Source organism: Chiloscyllium plagiosum, chromosome 2 (genome assembly GCF_004010195.1).
Source record: "Chiloscyllium plagiosum isolate BGI_BamShark_2017 chromosome 2, ASM401019v2, whole genome shotgun sequence".
NCBI lineage: Eukaryota > Metazoa > Chordata > Chondrichthyes > Orectolobiformes > Hemiscylliidae > Chiloscyllium > Chiloscyllium plagiosum.
The window spans coordinates 108,337,302-108,363,094 of NC_057711.1; the positions used below are offsets into that span (position 1 = coordinate 108,337,302).

At 40.0% G+C, this 25,793-nt stretch overlaps 1 protein-coding gene across 2 annotated transcripts in view; it reads left to right on the forward strand.

Moving 5' to 3' along the window:
* The window catches only part of LOC122562589 (phospholipid-transporting ATPase ABCA1-like), a 115,951-nt gene that overhangs the window by 70,325 nt on the left and 19,833 nt on the right, over positions 1 to 25,793 (forward strand). For both annotated transcript variants that reach the window (XM_043715556.1, XM_043715567.1), the window contains 18 exons: positions 473 to 610; positions 2,345 to 2,565; positions 3,162 to 3,234; positions 3,733 to 3,935; positions 5,140 to 5,188; positions 6,778 to 6,891; positions 7,729 to 7,877; positions 8,981 to 9,105; positions 10,281 to 10,379; positions 13,410 to 13,599; positions 15,819 to 15,913; positions 16,097 to 16,129; positions 17,733 to 17,838; positions 19,449 to 19,523; positions 19,661 to 19,830; positions 21,678 to 21,855; positions 24,178 to 24,293; positions 25,255 to 25,399. In XM_043715556.1, coding sequence (XP_043571491.1) covers positions 473 to 610; positions 2,345 to 2,565; positions 3,162 to 3,234; positions 3,733 to 3,935; positions 5,140 to 5,188; positions 6,778 to 6,891; positions 7,729 to 7,877; positions 8,981 to 9,105; positions 10,281 to 10,379; positions 13,410 to 13,599; positions 15,819 to 15,913; positions 16,097 to 16,129; positions 17,733 to 17,838; positions 19,449 to 19,523; positions 19,661 to 19,830; positions 21,678 to 21,855; positions 24,178 to 24,293; positions 25,255 to 25,399 — 2,279 coding nt within the window. The remainder of the gene's footprint in view (positions 1 to 472; positions 611 to 2,344; positions 2,566 to 3,161; positions 3,235 to 3,732; positions 3,936 to 5,139; positions 5,189 to 6,777; positions 6,892 to 7,728; positions 7,878 to 8,980; positions 9,106 to 10,280; positions 10,380 to 13,409; positions 13,600 to 15,818; positions 15,914 to 16,096; positions 16,130 to 17,732; positions 17,839 to 19,448; positions 19,524 to 19,660; positions 19,831 to 21,677; positions 21,856 to 24,177; positions 24,294 to 25,254; positions 25,400 to 25,793) is intronic.

Here is a 25,793-nt window from a genome sequence, read left to right on the forward strand (position 1 = left end):
GGACTTAATTCCTGTCAAACCATAGCTCAGGAGTATATGAAAGGTCAATTCCTCGATGAAAGGTTACTTCCTCTGTGACTATTGATTTCAGAGTTTGTCATTGGGAATAGAATTTAAAGTTTCCCATTTTGGAATGTTTCTTTGGTTATGATAACTGCACATATTAAATTGATGTGGTCAAACGCCCCCCCCCAACTTAGTAACTGAGACAGGTATGCCATCTGTTATGCATAAATCAAACTGTCTGTGATGCACATTATCCTGCAATGGAATTTTTGATGAAATTAGGAGCACAAACCTCTGCCTTTAATCCTGACTCATGAAGCCAAACAAGGACTGAGTTACTCAACTACTTTTCTTTATTTGTTAAATCTTGGGGGTTTATGACAGTGCTATAGTTTTCAGAATTATTGCTTATCTGTTACTTACCTTTAAACGGAAATTAATATTTTAACTTTGTTTGACTTAAAAGGCGGAATGCAACGAAAACTTTCAGTAGCCCTTGCATTTGTTGGTGGCTCGAAAGTTGTCATCTTGGATGAACCAACTGCTGGAGTTGACCCTTATTCCCGCCGAGGGATATGGGATCTGCTGCTGAAATATCGGCAAGGTAAGATAACAGCATGGCCTGAAATATCATGATGGTGCCTTCATGAACCATTTGTCATGCTCTCAGTGCCTCATTTTTTATAGCAAGAACACAAAAAATAGAACCAGAGGTGAAGAATGTTGGGTGCATGATGTTAATGTCACTAAAGACATGGATTTGAATTCCACGATGGCAGTTGGTGAATTCAAAACAAAACTCTGTAATCAAAAATAAGCTAGCGTATGGTCAACCCATGAACCATGAAACCACCATCAATTGTCATTAAAAAAAAGTCAGGTTCACTAATGCCACTTAAAGGAGGAAATCTGCCACCCATACCTGGTCTGGCCTATGTGTAACTCCAGACATTTAACTGACCTCTGGCCAATTAGGGATGGGCAATAACTGCTGGCCTATCCCATGAAGGTATATAAAAGTTTTTTTTTCAAAGTCTCAACAAGCTTTTGAGTGAAGCAATTTCTCCTCATCTGAGTCCTAAATGATTAGCCTGATACTGTGGTTTTGTGTTTTAGCAGTAACAGTCAGTTGGTAACTACCATATCAAATTCCTTCCAAATCCTGCATGTTTCGTTGAAATCACCTCGTTCTTCTAAGCTGCAGAGAAAATAGGCTCAGCTTGTTTAGCCTCTCATTTTAGGACAAACCCACTCATTCCAAGACCAATCTTTGCTAATGTAAATATGTTCTTCTTTAGATTGTGAAGGTGTTGCTAAATCCCTGTGCTTTATTACTGGATAAAACAGAACTTTTGGAAGCAATATCCAGTGGGCCAAGTGCTATTGTGTGGGACTAAATAAACTGAAAATCAGATTCCATGAAAATTTGGCATGCCCCTCAAATATCATGCCTAGTGAGTGCTGTCATCTTTTAGGTCAAATGATAAACCAAGGCCCAGCTGCTTTCTCAGCTTGTCATAAAAGTTCCCATGTCACTATTTCAAAGAGCAGAAATGGTATTTTCACCGGTGCCCTGGACAATATTTATACCTCAATCAGCATTACTTGATGTGCAGGTTTTCTAGCCTTTGTTACATTGCTTTCTGTGGGAGCTTGCTGAGCACGTATTGGTGACATATTTCTTACATTGTGACAGAATTCATGGAGACTTCATTGCTGTAATGGCTTTGCAACATCTGCAAATCATGAAAGGACCTGTGTAATTACAAGCCTTTCTTTAGAAAGCTCCTGCTGCATAATGTCCGAGTTCTGAATTAACCTAATCCTCCTGCTTGAGTTCCGTTAATCTTCCTTGTGAAAAGTCAATAGGATTGGGCTGATAGGTTAAACGTTTGGCAATATTGAAGTAAGCATTTTAGTCCTCATGGTGTAAGAAAGCCTCAAAATGATTAAAACGGTGTTGAAAGCAGAACCCACAGTAACATTTCAAACAAAGGATTTGCCAGAATATTGTACAAAACCACTTAATATACGAGGTCTGCAAGCCAAGTACTAAGCACGTGCTTGTACACTTCACCTGAATGTGGTTCAAATCAAATTTAAATGCATTTATTTGCTAACAGTGACTGTCATAGCAAATAATGTGTAGTTATCTTGTGGGAATATTGCACCCCTTTTAAGGGACATATTCAATGCACTGTTGCTGAGTAAGGATCCAGAGTTGATTCCAGCCATTACTTAACAATGTCTTTTCAATCTGTGGATTTATACCAAGTGATTCCTGGAGAACGATGTTATATTCTGGTGGGGAAAAATGTAAATCCATTTTCCTTCCCAGGTCGGACCATTATCCTCTCTACACATCATATGGATGAGGCAGATATGCTGGGAGACCGGATTGCCATTATTTCTAATGGCAAGCTATGCTGTTGTGGATCATCATTGTACCTAAAGAACCAGTTAGGAACAGGCTACTACCTCACTCTGGTCAAGAAAGATTTAGAGCCATCTCTCAGCTCCTGTAGAAACAGCAGCAGCACCATGTCCTACTTAAAAAAGGTAAACATTAATTACATAGGATATAGGACACAGAAACAGGCCATTCGGTCCAGCCAGTCTATGCCAATATTGATGTTTTACTCCTCCTTCCTCATCTAACTCTATCAGTATAACAGTCTCAATCCTTTTCCCTCTTAAAATGCTCAACCTTTTCCTTAAGTGCATCTATAGTATTCACTTCAGGCAATCCTGCCATAGCAATTTCTCCATTCTCAGCACTCTCTGGGTGAAGATCTTATTTCTAAATTTATTATTGGATTTTTGGTGACTACCTGATATTAATAACTAGTAGCTTTGTTCTGTCCTACATGTGGAAATATTTTCTCCATCACGACTTAAGCTTTTTGTAATTTTTAAAGATCACGAGTAGGGTAGCCACTCAGCCTTCTCTTTCCAAGGGAAATAAGACCCACAGAAACATGTCCTCTCCTAATATGTACCCCTGCCTTCCTGGTATTATTCTTGTAAGCATTTTTGCACCCTCTCCCGGGCCTCTTTATCTTTGCGATAACATGGTGAATGTGCAGCAATTGATTGCTGCTGTCTTTGAGTTACATCATTGGACTAATGAGTAGTTACTCTGGTCTCATTTACAGGATGACAGTGTTTCTCAAAGCAGCTCTGATGCTGGGCTTGGCAGTGATCAAGAAAGTGATACCATCACTATAGGTAAGCAAAACCTAACAAAGACCAAGTATACCACCTTGGGATGAGCAGCTCAAATCCATCAGAGTCGAATTGGCACAGGGCTATGCCTGAAGTTATTTATTAGCCACATTATTTCTTCATTTTGTTTGTGGAGAAGATGCTTGACACAGGCCAGACATTTCTTCACTGGGAGAGAGAGACAGACAGACAGACAGATAGAGGAACAGGTCCCCGAGACCTTCTCAATCAGCCAAGTTTATAGAATGTAAGTGGAGTGGGGCAAATAATTAGCTTGCCTAATATCTCTGTTAGGTGTGGTTGCTCCTCCTTCTGGTTACATAACACCACTTATGGTGCCAGCAGCCTCCTGACTCATTACCTTTAACCAAAGGATACATTCCTTTGATGGATTTTTAAAACAATGTTAATGGCAGTGTGAACAACATTGTTCAGGACTGTTGCATCAGTACCATCAAATAGCTCATTAATGTGTTCTTGCTTTTACTCTCCATTTTACAGATGTTTCAGCCATTTCCAATCTCATCTTGAAACACATTCCAAAGGCTCGCTTGGTTGAAGATATTGGCCATGAACTGACATATGTGCTGCCTTATGAGGCTGCTAAAGATGGGGCTTTTGTGGAACTTTTCCATGAGATTGATGACAGACTCTCTGACCTTGGAATTTCCAGTTATGGAATTTCCGACACTACTCTGGAAGAAGTAAGACATTGGGGTTTCATATTTTGCTTCTCTGCAAACACCAGCTCTTCAGTGAACACTGGTGTAGTCAGCATTTGGTTCTAGTTGTGACTTTTGTCAATGCGCTGAAAATGGTGTGGGTAGGGTGTCCTTTGATAGGCCATTGGCTAAATTTGGTTTGGAATTTGGAGCTATGCAGAACACTTGATCACATCTGATCCCAAATTAGGTGTTGAGTTAAATGATTTCAGCCTGGGTGGTTGTAGTTTGTGCTTCAAGGAAACATCAGGACTATCAGCCGCGGTTTCCACTCCAGATAGTCATCCTGTGGCCATCGGTTGCATGTTTGCTTGAAGACTGGACTCCGTCATGATGACCACTGTCCTGATAATATTCGTTGACACATGAGGATCAATCGCTTGGTGAGGAAGCAGAAAATCAATAATGCCTGAAATTAGAGCTCCAGTTTGAGTTCTGAGGAGATATGCAGAGGATGTTCAAGGGTTCTTATTTTTCCCAAGAAAGAATATAGAACTGAATCAATATCCTTGAACAATACCACTTCATTTGAAAATGCCTTTCATGAGATTTAGAATATTCTGAATTCACATCACAGAATCCAGAATATCCACACAGGAATACAGTAGACCAGAAAACCTTGTCCCTGAATCAATCCAGCATGATTAATCTTTAGCACATGATAAATAAATGGAATACTTTTTGCAGACCCATGAGATATACCATGTAATTCAGCTGCAGTGGAGATCGTTGCTCATCCTGTCTGCCAGTGGGTCTCTGATGCATTATAACATTGCTATTATAAGGGAGAAGAGAAGCTATTTGAACATTGCAACATGTAAAGCACTGGAAGATTTAAACTGGAAATTATAGGATTAGTCTCAAAGTGGTGCATTATTGCCAATGACACAATTATGTATTGCTTATCTGAATACCACACCCTTTCTTCTCACCTGCAATGAACACTAATTCCAACTGCAAACATACTGCACTATGAAAGTCAGTACTGCTGCAGAGGGAAAACTTTCCCAACTCTAGCATGCCACTAGAACTAAACAGTGTCTTGAGTGTTTTTACTAAACCTGTACAGATTCTGAGTTGCTACATAAATTTTGGTATCATTATCTTTATTATCATCCTTATAGTTTTTTCTAATAAATTGAGAACCAGCACAAACCTTTCACTTTTTTGCCATTTTTGTTTTCAGATTTTCCTTAAGGTTGCTGAGGATAACGGAGTGGATACGGAAACGTCAGGTAACCTGATCTGAACTCTGCATTTTGTAATCTGATGTGCAAAGTTTCAACTTCCAGAATTGTACATCATGCGTTTTTATTCCTGTAAATATCAGTGCACCTCATTTTCTGAGGTTAGGTGTTACTCATTCATTCATATGTTCTGCCTGAAGGCAAACCCTTAACTGGCTCATTTTTTGCTGATGCTGCATCCTAAGCAGATTCCTTGCCGGATTTGCATCAGTGATACTTTGCCAGTGCCTTCCACTGTCCAGAGAAGCTCCTAAATCTACCTCAGTCAGAACTAGAATCAAATGCATGCTCTTGATGTTATTCTGAATCAAACATGAACCACCAGTGGTTAGCACTGCTGCCTCACAGCGCCTGAGACCCGGGTTCAATTCCCGACTCAGGCGACTGACTGTGTGGAGTTTGCACATTCTCCCCGTGTCTGCGTGGGTTTCCTCCGGGTGCTCCGGTTTCCTCCCACAGTCCAAAGATGTGCAGGTCAGGTGAATTGGCCATACTAAATTGCCCATAGTGTTAGGTGAAGGGGTAAATGTAGGGGAATGGGTGGGTTGCGCTTCGGCGGGTCGGTGTGGACTTGTTGGGCCGAAGGGCCTGTTTCCACACTGTAATGTAATCTAATCTAATCTAATCTAATCACCCAGTCAACTGAACGAACCAACCTTTTAACACTAAGTGTAAGGTGTGTAAAAGTTTTGCCATGCATAGTGCTTAATCAAGGCAAAACACTTTATTAACATTTGGAAAGGCAATTCTGATGACAAATAAGTATTGGGTGCATTACAGCAGAGTCATCTCCTTGAAGTTTACTGCCTCTAATTTCACAAGTGTCCATCCAATACCTGCCTTTATTCTCCAAATCGAAGTCATGGAATCTCACAACATGGAAGCAGCTATTCTGTCCATGTCTTTGCTTGTTCTTTGATAATCAACTATTAAAAACCTATGGAGTACTGGTCTGCACCTCAAATTGGTGGTATTTTTACTTTATTAGGTTAGAATATATGGCACAATTAAGTAAAATGCAATAATGAAAGATACCTCTTGCCAGTTTGCACTTCTTGTCAGTTTGCTACTCTTGCTGAATGATACTTTCAAATTTAAAGACATTTGGAATGCTCATCATTACTTGGAAATGCTGTCCTTTTTTTGTCTTGCCTCAGAAAAGGCACCACATTCCAAAACAGATCAGTTTTCCCCAACATTATTCCCATTTAAAAATCACACAGTGCCAGGTTATAGTCCAACAGGTTTATTTGGAAGCACTGGCTTTCGGAGCGCTGCTCCTTCATCAGGTGGTTGCTGAAAGCTAGTGCTTCCAAATAAACGTATTGGACTAGAACCTGGTGTTGTGTGATTTTTAATATTGTACACCCCAGTCCAACACTGGCATCTCCAAATCATTATTCCCAGTGACACTGAGAATAAATGTTCATCTTAGTGTGCACTTCTGTTAAATCCTCAAATGAGTTCTAAACAAGAAAGTAAACATTTGTGAACCACCCAGCCATATTTAACAGCACAATGAATTACTTCCTGATGATTTAAAGTTGATCTAAGTGGTAAATCTGATCTCACTTTAGATGGCATGATTCCAGCTTGCCGAAACCGGAGATCGAGATTTGTGGACAGACAGAGTTGCTTGAGACCGTTCACTGATGATGCTGCTGACGTTAATGACTCGGATGGTGATCCAGGTAAGTAAGGAGGTGGAAAACGATGCGTGTTGATGTCTGTAAATCTGCAGGTGGCACATTATATACATACATACAAAATCGGGTTAGAAGCAGCCAGTTAGTCCTTTAGCCTGTTCCATCATTCAGTAAGATCACAGATGATTTGATTATGGCCTCAACTTCAATTTCTTGCCTACTTCCAATAACAATTGATTCACATTATTATTTAGATCCTTACACAATGAAGTGCTGCCTTTGCCCTAATATCCTGTGCCAAATTTGAGTGTAGAGCACTAGAACTGAGGGAAATTACAGTGTTGAGATGTCCCAGTAGTCCCATGACCAGGGAGCAGATTGGTTCCATTGGGCATGCAGATAGGAACGGCAAAAGTAAATTGGAATTCTAACAGCACCAGTATTATTTAAGGGGCATTTATAATTTAAATCCAGTCATGTAGAAAGGAACACAAATGCAAAATACTTAAGGTGCTAGAAGTCTGAAATAAGAGCAGCAAAACAAGCTGGAAAACTGAAAACAGGCAGCATCTACGGAGAGAAACAGAGTTAACAGTTCAGGCTGATCAATTTCCATTGGAAGTTCCTCTTCATAAATTGACTGCTACATCTCACCTCACTGGTTGTAAAGCGCTTTAATACAGTCAGAGACTGTGAAAAGCACCATGCAAATGCAAGTGATTATTTATCAAATATGCTTGCGTACCCTTCATTCTATTAATGTGCTATGGAACCATTGAGTTACTTGGTGAATAACAAGCCCCATAATTGAATGAATTTATTTTTATTACACTGTGCAGGTAAAGGTATAATATAAGTAAAAAATGGTTGTCTTGTTTGCAGAGGCCCGTGAAACGGACTTCCTGAGTGGAATGGATGGGAAAGGTTCTTACTCAGTAAGAGGCTGGAACCTTTTTAGGCAGCAGTTTGTGGCATTGTTCTGGAAGAGGTTAATTTATGCAAAACGCAGCCGGAAAGGAATCTTTGCTCAGGTGAGCCTTCAATTGTCAGAGGAACTGATGGCAGAACAAATATGGTAGGCCACACTGCATTACTGTGAACAGTGGGATCAGAGCATTTATTGGGTCTGGGTATGACTAAAGGAACTGGGTAATCTTGTCATATGTAAGAATGACGAGTCTAAAAATGAGTTGATGTCACTGGATACAAAATGGGCGATTGAAATTACATTCCTTTATAAGTCTTAGAAACATTTCTGAGTAAATCCCTCTTTAGTTGCTAAGGGTCAACATAGGCCAGCAGAAATAACTGCACAGAGGCTGATTTCCTGTCACCAAGTCACCCTCTATTTACATGTGCAAAATACACTGGCTGTGGCCAACCATGTCAGAGTCAGTCTCTGAACTGAGGAGACTCTGAATCCCCTGTTACATCTGTCAGCCAAAGCTCCCTGATTGGCCTGGGTTAACAACCCAATCAAGGGTCTCACAGTCAATAAGATTCACCTCGTTCCAATCACTACACCAGCCATGTTACTTTTGTTGACTTCTGCCTCAGCTCAAAGCTCAGAATTTTCACATTGATCACCTTTCTGGCTTCTTTGAATAGAATTAAGAAATTAGGGTGACTTTGATGCTGTTATTCAATTGAACTGGATTGAGATTGACCAATTGCAGATGCTCCATTCATTGGCCTGTTAAATTCTATGAGCATTTCCACATTTAGAATGCAGTTTATAGGGTGCATAAGGCCAGGGCAAAGGCATAGTTTGAGTGAGAATCTGACTAACCTTGGCTGCACTCTCATCCTCTGTCCAAGGCCATTTTTAATTTCAGGCATTTACCACCCACCAGGTCAAAATCATTTAACACTCCTAGGAATATTATACACTCCTTTAATTCTGTATTCTTGACGAGATGCCATTCACTTCTGCACAGCGAGCAGTTCTGCTTTCATTGAGACTTTATTTAAAATGGAAAATCTCTTTTTGTCTCATTGTAAATGGAAATGGAATCTTAATTACAACCTACAGCATTAAGATAGTTTCCATTCAATACAGTTTGGTAATGCATATTCATGCAACCTGGTGTTTGTACAAGTGTGAAGGAATTCTCCCTGCTTTGCTGTCTTACAGATCGTACTACCTGCTGTGTTTGTGTGTATTGCACTGGTGTTCAGTCTGATTGTGCCTCCATTTGGTAAATATCCCAGCTTAGAACTGCACCCCTGGATGTATGATGAACAGTATACTTTCATTAGGTACGTCTTCTATTATGCGCTGTTTGCAACTCATTACAGTAGAACAAGGCAATCATTATAGGGAGGGCAAGAGGACCTCTTGCCAGGATCACTTCCACTCAATTTAGAAAATAATTGATGGCTGTGTTTAGAATGGACAATGATTCATCAAGCAAAATACCATTTGTGAAGCAATGAATGCAGTTACATTTTCCTTTGTGGTTCCAACACTGTTTACTCATGGATGCTTGTTCCACAATACTGCTCAAAAACACTTAAATCCATGCGGTAATCATTTATCTTCAGTCAGACATCTGCCCAGTCTTGGACTATTTGTATTGCCTAATCACATTGAACTTTGTGAACTTGTGCCTTGGCAAGAGAAGATCAGGTTGATAAGATGTCAGTCTAGTAGAGGGGAAAGTTTAATTGGGTAGGCAGGTGGACTATACGGGCCCCAATCTCTCCACCTCTTATCCAACATTTATTGGAGGTTTGGGATATTTTAATTCCTGAGATTCATTTACATTCAGCCATCCAGCTGGAAATCCTTAGGTGGCAGAGTTCAGACATAGCCTGTGAGGTTTAGGAAAGTACTTGTGCTCCTCATTGCCTTGCAAAGTTCAATTTAAATCTTAGTTCTTTTAGTTCTTCTGCTTGTTGCTTGGTGGGTCTCACTGCACAGGGTGCCTGTGCAAGGTGAGCTGATCAATCAGCAGTTAAAATACCATTATAAAGATAATTAAAGCACCTTAAATTAGCATGTATTATAAGTCAGGTGCCTCGGCTACAGAAGAAGGACAAAAATGCCCAGTGAAACATGACAATGACAGTAAAGTTCCAGGAAAGTGTTGGTTTTGTTACTGGTTCTAGGAGGACACACAAGATGCTTCACCAGTGCCATGGATATGAACTGTCTCTCCTGCTAATTAGACGTGGACTGAATTAGTACAGTCACCAAATCAACAATATAGACATAGCACTTACTGGCACTGAATCACTGTAAGCACTATTGGTACTGATCCATACATATTTAAAACTGATGTCCTATCAAATGAATGAAGAGGGTTGACAGAAGGGTCTCGAGAAAGGGCATGACAAGCATATAAAAAGAGTAAGGTAGAATTTGATACTTTGTTGACTGCTGCTACAACTTGATTTGAGGTTATTAATTTTTTTGTATAACCTCTTCACAGTAATGATGCTCCCGGAAATGAGCACACAGAAAAACTGCTCAACTCTCTTGTTAATAAGCCAGGGTTCGGCAATCGGTGTATGAAAGGAAGTCCCATTCTGTGAGTACACTGCATATCTTATTTAACGTATCCTGAACACACACAATGGACATCATATGGTGGGAGTATCTGTACTGGATACTATTTATTGATAAATCATTGCAGATATGCTTTTGACTCTGATACTGAAGGTCCTGAGCTGTGGTCATTTTCAGTAAATCTCATTACTACCAGAACATTCCTTGAAACCGACTTATGAAAATTCCTTACATTCTGTTAAGTTTGCAATGGATTAGAACATCATAGATGTAACATTTCTTTCAATTAACAAAGGAAACAAGAAACAGGAGACTATAGACCAGTTTGTTTAGCATATGTTAGTTCTGCTATATCGTGTGTTTCTTCAATGCGAGTTGGCTTTAACGCGATGGAAGAATTTAGACCATTATTTGTGGAATACGAACTTTCCTTACCTGTAATGGCTATAATGTGATTCTGCCCCCATTGTTTAAATGGCACGGCTATTGCATGCTTTTCTTATAATGCACGATCGCACGAGAACGGAACTATCACGTTACATCAGAACTGACTATATGTCAATGTTCTCTCTAAGCGACGTGTGTATGCAGGGCTGTGAGTTTCCTCTGATGCGCTAGCACATTAATCTCTGTTTGCTGATTTCAGTGCCATGCACTTTGGAAGCCTACGCACCAACAAAAAACAATGAAAGTATTGGTCAAGGGGACATTGCTAGCTTCCATTTTTCAGGATGCAGGCACAGAACCTTTCAAAATTCTTAATAACACCAGGTAGAGCCAACATGATTTTGGGAAAGGTAAACTGTATTGGAAAAATTTGTTAGAGTACTTTGAGGATGAGACAATCAGGGTAGACACAGTGGAACCAGTAGTTGTGCAACTGAATTCCTAAAAGGCTTTGGAAATGGTGCCACATAAAAGGTTATTGCACAAGATGCCACTCATGGTATTGGGTGATATAGTACAATGGATGGATGATTGGCTAGTTGCCAGGTAACAGTCGGGATTAATAGGCCATTTTCAAGGTGACAAAATGTAACAAGTGCTGTGTTACAGGGATCTGTGCTGGGTTTTAAACTATTTATGATCTACGTCAAATATCTTGGATACAGGAATTAACTGTACTGCAGCCAAATTTTCTGCTGATAAAATGATAGATAGGAAATTAAGTTGTTAAGAAGATACAAAGAGTGTGCAAAGAAATAGGAGGTAGGTTGAGTGAGGAGGCAAAAGCTAGCAGATGGAGTATAATGTGGGAAAATGTGAGGTTGTCCATTCTTTGACAATAGAAAAGTAGAATATTATTTAAATGGAGAGAAATTGCAGAATGCTGAAGTATTGAAAGACCCCGGTGTTTTTGCACAGGAATCACAACCTACAGCAAGTAATTAGGAAGGCAAATGTAATATTAACATTTATTGCAATGGATTTGGAGCAAAAAAGTGGGGAAATCTTGCTATTATTTTACAGGACATTATTACATTTGTATCCACAGTATTGTGTATAGTTTGCATTAGAAATAGCTCAGAAAGTAGTTCACTAAGCTTATTCCTGGGATGAAACAATTGTTTTATGAGGAAAGCCTGAGCAGGTTAAGCCTATACTTTTAGAAGAATGCGAGGTCAGCATATTTAAACATACAAGATTCTGAGGTAACTTGACAGGGTAATTACTGGGGGGAGATTTATCTCAGAGTCTAGAACTTGAGCGCAGTTTTGAGAAAATAAAAGTTCTCCTGTTTTAAATAGAAATTAGGGGGCATTCCTTCTCTTAGAGAGTTGTACGATGAAGAGAGTCATCTAGACTCAAAACGTTAATTTGCTCTCTCACCATGGATGCTGCCCTACCTGCTGTGACCTCCAGCGTTTGTTGTTTTTGAGGGAGTCAGAGGGGTCCTGAAGGATAGGCAGGGAAGTGGGGTTAAGCGCAGAATCAGATCAGCAACGATCTTGTTGAATGATGGGACAGTTCAATGGGCAATTGACCTACTCTGCTCCTATTTCTTATGATCTTATGATCCTATGATTAGAAAGAATTTGCACAAACAGAAAAATTTCCATCAGCTCATTTGGAACCAGTGTCCGGAAATCTGCCAAGGACAGGAGCATCTTGCTTTAATATCAGTATTGGATTCCGGACATTGCTGAACATAAATAATGTTATCAGGAAGCCTCATACGAGTGACCCTGAGACTTGTAACAGGAATTGATTGTGCAATTCTTCTCATCTGTCTGCCTATATAAACAATCGCATTCTAATTGCCAAAATTCCTGTTGTGTGCCATTGTGTTGTATTTCCCAGAGTGATTCAATCAACTGTCTGTGTATAAATCATTTCCCACAAAACTTACAAATAAAATCCTAGTTCTCTCCCAAACTGAGAAGAACAATTTCAAATGATTCTATCATTTCACAGCAGCTGTCATGTAGATCACTGTACACAAAACTGGGATATAATACAAAGGCAACTCATTCCCTGATGGTTGCCCCAACTTCATTGAGGCCTGCCCAAGTGTGTCAGCCTGAGCCAAGTAGTCAGAACTGGTGCATATGTTTCCTCATAAGTCGACCATTTCATCCCTGGAGTCAGTTTAGTGAACTACTCTCTGAAAACCCAATGTAAGCTGTGACTGCCCTGAAATTTCTTTGGGAGAATAAACCTATCAGGGGGTTCTTTTCTTTTGGGCTTTCATTGTATCATTGCCTTCAGTTGGATAGATTATAAGCTCTTTCTCTTTTAACCTCTCCAACACTCTCTCTCCATCTTCTCCTTCAAGACATTACTTTAAACATATATCTTCAACAAAGCTTTTCAATATCTCTTATCTCATTGTGTGTTTTGGAGTCAAATTATGTTCGGTAATGTGTCTTGGGACATTTTTGCTACATTGATGTTGCAGTGTCACAGAGCAAGTGGGTATTATGTCACAGTTTCTCATAATAAAGTCATTGATGTCAGAACAGTACAAACAGATTGGCTTAAATAGAGAGATATGTTTGAAGAATGGGAAATGAAGATGAATAGTTGTGTCTTGTGTTTGTGCTCATTTTAGTGATAATCCCTGTAAGCCTGCAGCTGCAGAGTGGATCACTCCTTCTGTTTCGGATTCTATAATGGATGTCTTTCTCAATGGGAATTGGACAATGGATAATCCTTCACCAACCTGTCGGTGTAGTGATAATACTATAAAGAAGATGCTTCCTGACTGTCCTGCAGCTGCTGGTGGACTTCCACCTCCTCAGGTCTGAGAATGAGACATTTTATTTACAAATTGTAATGAATGAATGCATGACAGTTACTTTTAGAACAATTGTAATTGAAACCCAGGGATTTGAGTTGATGACCAGAAAACCCCTCAGCTTCATTTAAATATATTTAATGAAGTGTCAACAAAGGAAGAGACCTTTATAATCAGCTAATTTTTACCTATTGTATATTATTTTGATATCACTAGTTCAGGCAAGACTGTCTGAACTTGTATAGTTAAACAATTTAGAGTAACATAGTGATTTTCAATAAGGTCAGCCAGGTGGACCTCATAGAATAGGAGATCGCTGATTGGGGCTATTAATCTGGTCCAAACAGGGAGACCTGGTTGAATGATAAGAACAAGTGTCAGAGGTTTTGTTCACTCTGAGAGCTGGCTCTGAAGGAGCTGAATCAGTGCCAAGGACTCTACATATATAAATAAAGGGTGTCATGGTGACAGGATACCAGTTTCTGTGGAGTTATTTCAAGTGACATTAATGAAAAGGAAAACAGCATTTTAATGAGAAATGTCTGTCACTACAAAACACACAATCTTGCTGTTTCACATGTGCTGATTAAGGAATCTGAAATATTTTGCATCAATTGTGCCATGTTACGATTCATTGACCTTAAGAGGTGTATTTTGTCCTGGTTTGTCTTATAAAGAAAGATTGAGACAGAGGTGTCGAGTGATCTGCTCAAAGTCAATAAAGTAAACAGTTGTGAGACCTTGGGTTTTTTTTTAAAGTTAAAACAATAGAAGAAGCCTGAATGGGTGGGGTCAAGCTCCCACAGAAACAGAATTTTTAGTTTTAGCTTTCTATAGTTGCTGGGGTCTTGAAGCTGTATGTGGAAGCTCTTAATCCTCTCTCTGTTACAGCTAAAAGCTGGGGCTCTCCTGCTGCTAGAATTACATGTGAGACCATCTGTTTGACTGAATTTGCATTTGCCAAGCGTGTGTTTATGGATACCATACTGGAACAGTTAATTAGTAGTAGTTTATATAAATATATACATATATATAATTTTGTTAAGCAGTTCAATAGAGCTATAGTTAGATCAATTTTATTTTTATTTTGTCCGTATTTTAATTGTAGTGTAAAAATAAAATATGTTTTGCTTATAATCGAGTAGTTTGACCAGTCAAATTGCATCTGGAGTGCAACGCCTTACACTTAAGTTAGGATCTAAGCTCTCTTCTTGATATATTTTGAGAGGGTTTGGTCTGGTCCATAACAGCCAAAACATCTGATGCACTGATGTGCTCATGCAAACGTCATACCTGTGATTTATACCAATGTGAATATTCACCTATATGTTGTTTTTACGTAATTCCAGTCGACAAGGATGGATAAAAATTACAGTACTGTTAGTAATGCTGTCTATTGAATGAAATGTTAACCTGAGGCCGGATTGCTATCCCAGATTAACGTAAAACATCTCATGGCACTATTTCAAAGAAGAACAATGGAATTATCCCATAGTGATGTGGACAATATTTCTCCCTAAATCAATATCTCTCACATCAAGGAAACAGATTATCTGGTCCTTACTACATTACTGTTTGTAGGGGCTTGCTGTGCATAAAGCCATTCCATGCACATCAGTGACTATATTTTTTAAAAAGATTTTAGTCGCTGTGAAACATCTCCACTGGTTGAGAAAGGTGCTATATAAATGCTAGACTTTGTTTTTGTACATTTTTGGTTTTCATTCATTCTTGGGATATGGGCATCACTTACAAGACAAGCATTTGTTGCCCATTCCTGATTGTCCTTGAATATACTGGCTTGATAGACCATTTCAAAGAGCCATTCAGTGTCATCCTCATTGTAATGGCTCTGAAGAGACATCTAGGCAGGGTCAAGTAAGGACAGAGATTTCCTTCTTTGAAGGACAACTGTGAACCATATGAGGCTTTTGAGACAACCGACAATGGTCTGATGGTCACCATTACTGAAACATTCTAATTCCAATTCCGCCAGCTTTACGTTGCATGGTGGGATTTGAGTTCATGTCTATAGTACGTAAATCCTAGGACTCTGGATGTTTATTTCATTAACATTACCACTACACCACCATCTTAACAAATGGTTTTAATGTTGGCATCGAGGCTTTGGTTATATTTAAAATAAAATGCAACAATCTAAAAAGGAAAGGTATAGAGTCTGCATTTTTGGAAAGATAACTAATTTTTCTTCCTCCTTTATAGATTAAACTGAATTCCACAGACATCCTCCAGAACCTGTCCGGCAGAAATGTGTCCGATTACCTTGTGAAAACCTATGCTCAAATCATTGGGAGAAGGTAATCTGAAAATCATTCAAGATTGGATTATTGTCACGTGCATAATATAATTGGAAAGAGTTACACAAGATAAAGCATAAAGAAAACGGAACTGGGTTTCCAGTCGGGAGCATTACTCATTTAATTTATGTTTGACTTCATCTGTCAAATGTTTCAGCTCTGTTTTTTGGTTTATTTCAACAGTTTAAAGAACAAAATGTGGGTGAATGAATTCAGGTACGTTAATAAGTTGTTAACATTGTTCTGCTTCTCGACTGGTAGTCTTTTCAAAATTTACAGAATAATCTTTAGATTAGATTACTTAGTGTGGAATCAGGCCCTTCGGCCCAACAAGTCCACACCGACCTGCCGAAGCGCAACCCCCCCATTCCCCTACACCTAACACTACAGGTAATTTAGCATGGCCAATTCACCTGACCTGCAGATCTTTGGACTGTGGGAGGAAACCGGAGCACCCGGAGGAAACCCACGCGGACACGGGGAGAATGTGCAAACTCCACACAGTCAGTCGCCTGAGTCGGGAATTGAACCCGGGTCTCTGGCGCTGTGAGGCAGCAGTGCTAACCACTGTGCCACCGTGCCGCCCATCAATTGACCATCAATGGCAGGACTGTGCACAACTATATTAGGCAGGATGACTCGATATCATCGTGCTCAGGGGGGCTCAGAGAGTAAAGTGTGGAGACAACCAGTTAAATAAATGGGTTTGGTGGTAAAGTTGATATTGAGGGCAATGAAGAAGGGACGATGAAGGGAGAGAGTGGTGTTGGGGGAGTAGAGTGGTCACCTAGACTGAAAAGCTCAGTCTGTGATTCACCCTGTAACAATCACAACTGCTGTTTCCATCCATCATGATCCAAATAACAAGTGTGCAATGGAGATGAAAAGACTGCCACCACACCCAGGATGGATGAGGTCAGTGTTTCATTCTGTGAGGGAGGAGGGTCCACTTCTTTTTGTGAGTTAAAACCAATCAAAGAGCAATAGTATTGTACAGATGCTCACACTGTGCAGATGAAAGGCAGCTGTGATTACAAAATACTGAATGTGAATCTTACACACTGATCTACTGTGTGTCCTAGCTTTAATTTTGTATGATTAAATCAATTTATACTTTTACCATCCCACATGGTTGGTTCATAATTAAACTAACATGAATGTGTTCTTGTGTGCCTTGACTTTAATCCTCATAAAACCAGGCTGCGCAAAAAGCCATCAGACAGGATGTCCGTGAAAGTACTTAAGTATTATAATTCTCAATTCAGTGCAAGAACAGTTATATCAAAATGTGCAGATCTGATGCATCACTCCTGTAAAATGTTTTATGAAATACTTCAGATAAAAAAGCAATAATTTAGATTTGAGTAGTTGAAATTCAGAAATAATGAAAGCCTCAGTCAATAAAATTAAAATAAATGGTGCTAACAGAGGATTGGGTGAAACTACTCTGCGCTACCATCAGAATTACCTGAGTACAAGGTTATTGGGAAAGTTTGTTTTTGATCCTTTCATGGGATGTGGACAGCATTGGTAAGGTCAGGAATTGTTCTCCATTTCCAACTGCTGTTGAATGTTTAAGGCGGTAATTAAAAGTCACCAGCTGATGTGGTGAGATTTGAGCCCAGGTCCCCAGAGTTTCAGGACTTTTAATCCAGTGAGATTACCACTATATTAATGTCTCCCCAGAGTGTCAGCTAATGACACTTCAAAATCATAGTGTGCCATGTAGCATGGTGATCCTATAGCCTTTTATAACAAAATCATTTCTGTAATTACAAGAAAAGAACCAGTCAGTGATTTTTTTTTTCTTGTTCTCTAGGTATGGAGGATTTTCACTTGGGGGAGAAAGCTCTCCGTTGCTTCCACCACAGGAAGAAGTCACTCAAGCCATACTCCATTTAAAAAAGGCACTTGCATTGACACAGGTCAGCACTGGAAGTTTGAGTTTTGTGATATAGTTTTGTACAGTTTGGATAAAAATAAACAGCAAATCAAAAGTGTTTGATCAGCATAATCCAGTTTTACAAACATTAATGTAATTCTGAGGTAAATTTTACCTGGTTTTTAGTCCTTTGAAACATACATCTAGGCTACCTTAGTTCCTGGAAAGTCCTTTAGAAAATCGAAAGGATATCAGATACTATCTGAGTTTCTCCCCACCCCAGCTCAAAGTCACTGTAGCATCATCTCTCTCTCTGCCTCTTTCCACGCTACAGACTCTTGGTTAGGAACAGAGAGGAGAGCTGAAGTGTGTGGCATCCCTATTACTGTTGTACAGTTCACCTCAATTGCACAAACTACGTGGGCCAAATGCAACACTTCTATTCATTCTTGGGCTGTAGGCATCATTGGCAAGACCAATTGTCGTTGCCCAACCCTCATTTCCCTGAGATGTGATGCAAAGGATAGCTTACTTGGCCATTTCAGCAGACTTTAAAATGTGTTGCTAGAAAAGCGCAGCAGGTCAGGCAGCATCAGTCTGCTGAAATGGCCAAGTAAGCTATCCTTTGCATCACATCTCAGGGAAATGAGGGTTGGGCAACGACAATTGGTCTTTGCCAATGCCCGAAACGTCGATTCTCCTTCTCCTTTGATGCTGCCTGACCTGCTGCGCTTTCCAGCAACACAATTTTAAGCTCTGATCTCCAGCATCTGCAGTCCTCACTTTCTCCTAGTTCATTTCAGCAGACTGTCATTTGAAAAAGTTCAAGAATGCTCAACACTCCCATCTCAAGACATCAAAGGATGGTCAAAATTTCAACTTTATGATTGATGCACCAATTCTGAATTAAATTAAAAATAACTGCTTGGCTTACTTTGTTTAACATCAAAATATCACTGCCCCTAGACATGTTTCCTGCAAGAGCATTTTTCTAACTGACAACCTCTACTACCCAGTAGGAGAAAAGCTACAGATGGAACACCACTACCTGCAACTTTCCCTCCAAGTTGCAAATCATGTTCACTTCGAACTACATCACCATTCTTTTACTATCACTGTATTGAATTCCTGGAACTCTGTTGTTTAGTATATCACAGGATTGTCGTGGTTTAAGAAAATGACTCACCATCATTCAAGTGTAATTAAGGATGGGCATTAAATCAAGCACTGTTAGTGACACCAATGTGCTATTAACAAGTGAAATCAAGAAAAGATATATGGCAAATGCATAGTACAACGCCACTAAATTTATACAATTGGGGAATTAAAAAGATGTGATTGTGTCAATGCTACCTCCTGTGGCTAAACTGTTATTACCAGAAGTGTTAAAAATAAAAAGGGAAGGTTATTGGATGATAAACCTTATCAAATACTTAGTTATAGAAACAGGAGTATTTTCAGAACCAGATGCTGATCAGCTTTTGCATCTGGGATCCTTAATGCCATTCAAATCTCTATTGTAAATAGTTTTGCTCAGAGCTGCTGTTACTGATATGGTTACATGACGTTTGCATTGTCTCTAATGTGTCACTCTGGATATGAGCAGCCATTTACGTCTGTCTCCCACTGATAAGCAAACTTTTCATCTTCCAGGGTAGTGCTTCTGACCGCTTTATGAGCCGGCTCTTGAAATTTATGTCAGGATTAGACACGAAAGATAATGTAAAGGTAAGTCTTAAACTTTTAGGACTCTGAGTTTCGAGCATTGTAAAATCCAAAGTAAAGGGTCCACTTATATTGCATTTATAGCAAATCCATGTCATTAATGGTAATGTTTCACACTGACACTTGGTTTTGTAATTTAGATTTGGTTTAACAACAAAGGTTGGCATGCCATTGGAGCCTTCCTGAATGTCATGAACAATGCTATTCTCCGTACTCGGTTAGGGGAAGGTGAAGATCCCAGTGCATACGGAATCACCGCCATCAATCATCCCCTCAATCTGACCAAAGAGCAGATCTCTGAGGTGGCTCTGTAAGTATCAACTTTGTGTGTCCCTCACCGTAAATTATTTTATGATACATTACAACCTACAAATAAAAAATTGCAATGATTTCTTTCACTTTTTCTTGAGCAACAATTAATTTTAAGATGTGCTATTCATTTGCTTTCAATAAAAACTCCATGTGATTTCCAATGATGTGCATTTGTTTTTATCCATTGTGGGCATTGTCAGACAGCAACACTCAATTCCCATCCCCGCTGCCTCCTTGAACCATTGCAGTTACATGATGATGGTTGGTCCACACTGCTGCTCAGCAGGAAGATTTTGACCCTTTCTAAATTGATGGTTGGTTCGAACCATGGGACCTTGCGGGTTGATGGAGCTGGATTGCAACTTCTGAAATGCAGTTCAAGCAAGATCTTAGAGCTGGCAATGAGAGGAAATATTGCTGACAATTTCAAGTGCCAGACCCATTCCCAGTTCAGTGGCAAAACAATAATAAGCGATCCTGCTGGGCCGTCCAACTCCCTCTCTGCAGATTCTGCTCAAACTGGTCTATTTTCCTGCTGGCTGCAACACAGTGAAATGAATCCCAGTTGAATCTGTAGAATCTGTGATCCAACAGTGGGGTAAAATGAGATATCTGCCCATGCCATCTGCATTCAATAGAATTTGTGCAGATACCCTTGGGAACCCAGTCTGCATGGGTTTCTGTCTGCTTTGTGAGGATAGAATTTACTGAAAGATGGAAATCAAATCCAAAACAAAATGATAGACTTGAAGCCACGAGAATAATAAAGCAGTGTCATTGTTTGCAAGGACTCACGGATAGTGAGTTTTGTGTTTGAAAGTTGTTAAAATCTTTGATTAAATATTTGTCGAAGTTGTCATGGCTGGGGGACATAATGTGTCCCACAGTGCTGACCTTTAATTGTATATTACACTGGCTATTTATCAAGATGAGGTGTGCCTTTCAAATTAGGCAGGAACGTTTGCTGACATTCCTAATTAAGTAGTGGAATCTCAATACCACAGAGTATGAACAGTTACAGAGTTAAGCGTTAAAATGGAGCAGAGGAACCACTCTTTCCACTCATCAGTTGTGAGGTACTATGAACTGCATTATAACTGTGAGCAGAGTTTTACAGGCTGTTGCTGGCAAGTTTGCAGCATAAAGCCCACCAGTTGAACCTTTCCAATCCTAATACATGGTGACTTAAGAGCTGATTTTTCTCTGGTTGCAGTTTGGAGGCTGGTGAGCTGGGATTGGGGATGAAGGTGAGGCCATGTACTGTTGATGTGCTCAGGCCTCAGGAACAAAAGGGGAGGCTGTGGCAACTTAGACACTGGCACCCTCTCCTTATGGAGGTCTCCCACAAGAACTGCGCTCTCCAGATTTCCACTCCAATTCCCCTTGCCTTTGAAAGGCACACCTGCTTACCAAGCTCCTAACCTCACCAAACTCCCCAGCACCCTTCCACGGGCTTGGGACCTCACACTTGCTGCCTCTGGCTGTCAGACACCCAGATTTATTTTTTTTACCTTGAATCCTTCACGTTTAGAATCTAGTCCAGTCTACAGTCATGACTGTGGTCACAATTCCCTTTGCTGGGACAACAGAGCCACTAGTCAATCAGCTTAGTGAGCAATGCTGAGGTAGGCGAAAATCCCACCTCCAGCTTGTTATGGTAGGCACGGCTGCAGGTCTGTCCACATCAGGCATGTTTCCTGCCCCTCTTTTCGATGGTTGGGACAGGATGTCCAGCCATCCAGACCAACCCTGCTGTCCCACTCCAACAGACTCAGGCAATGCTCTCTACTCCTTGAACAGAACCATTTGATCATCTGATTTGACCATTCTGGTTGTGTATTACAGGATGACCACTTCCGTGGATGTTCTCGTTTCTATCTGTGTGATCTTTGCCATGTCCTTCGTGCCGGCAAGTTTTGTTGTTTTCCTGATTCAGGAGCGGGTCACCAAAGCCAAGCATATGCAGTTCATCAGCGGAGTGAAACCAGCCATCTACTGGCTAGCTAACTATGTGTGGGACATGGTGAGTAGGGAGCGTGCTCATAAAACACTTTTAAATATTTCTGACCAAAAAATGTAGTGCAGCTGCAATCGGGCATATACTTGAAAAGAGAAACCTTGCAGGAGCAGAGGGGCCACTCTTTCTGCTCATCAGATACTATGAGTTACATTATTACAATGGGTTAGTTCCGGCATGATTGGCTGAGTGGTCTGATTTTGCACTGTATGATTCTGTGAGGATACAGTGCCGGTGAATGTCTTGTGCCCACATTATAATTGTCGCTTCCCTGGGAGATGATGGCCTAGTGGTATATCACTAGACAGTTACTCCAGAGACCTAGGTAATGTTCTGATGAAGAGTCACCAGACTCAAAACATTAACTGCTTTCTGCCCACATGCTGTCAGACCTGCTAGGTTTCATCAGCAATTTCTGTTTTCATAATGTTCTGGGGATCTGTGTTTGAATTTTGCCATGTCAGATGGCAGAATTCCAATTTAATTTTTGGAAAAATCTGGAATTAAGAGTTTAATGATGGACAGGAAAACATTGCTGATTGTCAGAAAAAACACATCTGGTGTACTAATGGGTTTTGAGGGAAGGAAAGCTGCCATCCTTATTGATCTGGCATACGTGTGACTCCAAACCCTCAGTAACGTAGTTGATTCACGTTTGCCTTCTGGGAACTTAGGGATGGGCAATAAATGCAGGCCCAGTCAGCGCAGTCCTCATCCCATGAATGAATAGACACAAAGAAGTTAATGTTCTGTAGAAATATAGTCATACAGGCTGTCATAGTTGCACAATATGGAAACAGACCCTTTGGTCCAATTCTTGTCGACCAGATATCCTAAATTAATCTAGTCCCATTTGCCAGTATTTGGCTTATATTGTTCTAAATCTTTCCTATCCATGTACCCATCCAGATGCCTTTTAAATATTGTAATTGTACCAGTCTCCAGCACTTGCTGTGGCAGCTTGTTTCGTACAGGCATCTCAATGAATAAAATTATTCTCATTCGTATTATGGATATGAATAGTTAATCCACTAATTGAAATATTGTGGTACTCAGGTAGCATATATTATCTATCCTGATGAATGAACTATGATTTATTTTCCCATGCTTGGTGAAAGCAGCTTAAACATTTCAGAAGTAAGGGAAAGCCACCAACCAAACCTTTGTCTTGCAACCCCTCTAGTTCAAGTGCCAATTGCCCTCAGGTTAACACTGTCTTTTGCATTTTGCTTCATGCCTCTGCAGTGCTTACTGCTGTGCTGACACATTTCTACAGCACACTGGTGTCCTCTAGTGTTGGGAATCAAGTAACGTCGAATCACAATCTACAGACTACTATGTTAGATCAGGAACTAAGACAACACACTTGTGAATATTTTCCACTTTTGAAGTTTTCAGCAAGTGCTGACCATGTTATTTTGGAAAAAGTTTATATTTTGATTAGCAGAGTAAATATACAGTTTAGCACATGTACTGGTGAAAGGAATTCTTTCTCCTAAATTTGAAGCATTTTGAGGTTCTTGGGAGCTATTATTCTTCATTTCTGGATTCATTTCTGGCTTTCAGAGCATTTTCAATTGGACATTTATAAAGAAGTTGAGGTGATTCTGAGCTGAGTGTCACAGACTCTGCATCCTTCAACAATATCTGAGATAAATTAGATTTGACTGTGCCATGGCTCAGAGGTGTAATTGAGATTGTTGATCTTGGGCCTACTTGTTGTCATCTTCTCAAGAGGAGATTGATTCAGTACAGGAATGTTACTCCAACAAGTCCCCAGCCCAAAGTTTCAGATGATTTCTTGTAGTGTTTTTATATGGCAGTAGACACCTCCTGCAGAGATGTCCTGGCACTAAGATGATTAGCCTTTACCAAGCACAACTAGCCTCATTCCTGATGAAGGGCTCCTGCCCGAAATGTCGATTTTCTGTTCCTCGAATGCTGCCTGACCTGCTTAGCTTTTCCTGCACCACTCTAATCTTGACTCTGATCTCTAGCATCTGCAGTCCTCACTTTTGCCTAGCTCCCTTTGTGCCAAGTATGAATCCAGCCAACTCAGAGCTTTCCCCGATTCTCAACTTTAATTTTGCAGAGGATTTTTGATGACATAGTCAAATACTGTCCCATAATAGGACGGTCACACTCATGTTCCCTTGTGAATTTAGCTCTTTAGTCCATGTTTAGACCAAGGCTATAATGAAGTTAGGAGACCAGTGGTCTGACGAAATCCAAACCGCTGTGTGTCATTTGACAGTACTGTTGCTGACTTCTTCCATTACTTTGCTGATAGTTGAGAGTAGACCTCAATTTTATTTTGTTTCCTTACAGTGCAACTATGTGGTTCCTGCCACTCTGGTCATTATTATATTTATCTGTTTCCAACAAAAATCATATGTGTCTTCCTCGAATCTGCCCGTGCTGGCTCTGCTTCTCTTCCTCTATGGGTAAGTCCATACTTTGTTTGTTATTGTGCTTGTCTGTAGTGCTTTTCTATTGGCAGGATGGAACAAAATGGCTGTAAAGCTTCAAAGTGACACTTCTCTTTATTGGTCAATCTCAGTGGTTGATCTGTTTGGAGAAGGACATTGAGCTTATACTCCATTAGCACCAGGATCCAGCAGGTCCAATAGATTCCATTGGTGCTACTGTTTCTCTGGGAGTTATGTCTGAACTGAGTATGGAAAAACACCTCTGAGCAAAGCACCACAGCCAGATCATTAATGTATATATAAAACTATCCCCAAGGAACACCGCTTTGCTTCATCTCATCACCATTTTTGTGACAGCTGCTGTGTAGGGATTTCACAGCTCCATTTCAGCCCTTTGCTGACAAACTCTATTCTCTGCATGCTATCTCTTGGATTTCAAATTCGGTAATAGGAACAATGACAACATAGGACATGTAATCAGGGGAAATCATAAATATTTATAAATTTAAAAAGTTGCTGCTTCTTCAATGTTTCATCAGCCATCGAGGTTATGTCTAACTTTCAGACAGCAGTAAGTAGTTCCCAGTGCTATTTGATGGAAATGAACACAAATACAGCACCACTCAGGTTCTCAGCTTGAATCATAGCATAGAATTTATTGCAATGCAGCCAAATGGGGGAACCACCTTGTCCACAGTAAAACCCAGAAACAGAATTAAAAGAAATAAATGTTGGTCTGGAAACCAAAGAACTCACTGCTCTTCTTCTAATTATACTGTGAGATCTTTTGCATCCACTTGAACAAGGATGACTGCAATCATGTGCTTTCCTCAACATATCCTAGGTTTTGTGTTTGAGTCTTTGGATAGAGGATTGAACCCACCACCTGAGGAATTAGTAAAGCCAAGATGATATGGTTCACTTTATTGATCATGTAACTACTGTGCTTGTAACTAAAGCCTCTTTCTCCTTCCAGATGGTCCATCACACCTTTGATGTACCCAGCATCATTTGTGTTCAGGATCCCCAGCACTGCCTATGTGATACTAACCAGCGTTAATTTGTTCATTGGTATTAATGGCAGTGTGGCAACTTTCGTATTGGAGCTGTTTAGCAACAATGTAAGTTCATAAAATCGAGCTGTGAATCAATTACAAAATGGGACCTTGCCAAGATGCTGCCTGAATGCTTACTCTTAAGAAGAGAGTTGCTTGAGATGATCAGAGAAAATATAAGCATTGACAGTCATGTGCAATTTAACGATTGAAAAAACTGATGTCAGATTTGGCTAAGTACAATTAGATAAATTGCCATTTGAGAATTTGTGGATGTAATGTCAATTCTATCCTGAATGAGAAATGGCATGAACAAGTGTTGCATGTATCGAGGGTAATATAATACATTAGCACTTTATAGGTGTGATAATGTATTATTACTGAGGTCTGTTGCATGTGTATTGAGAAGACTACATGACATAGGAGTAGAAGTAGGCCAATTGGTCTATTGAGCCTGCTA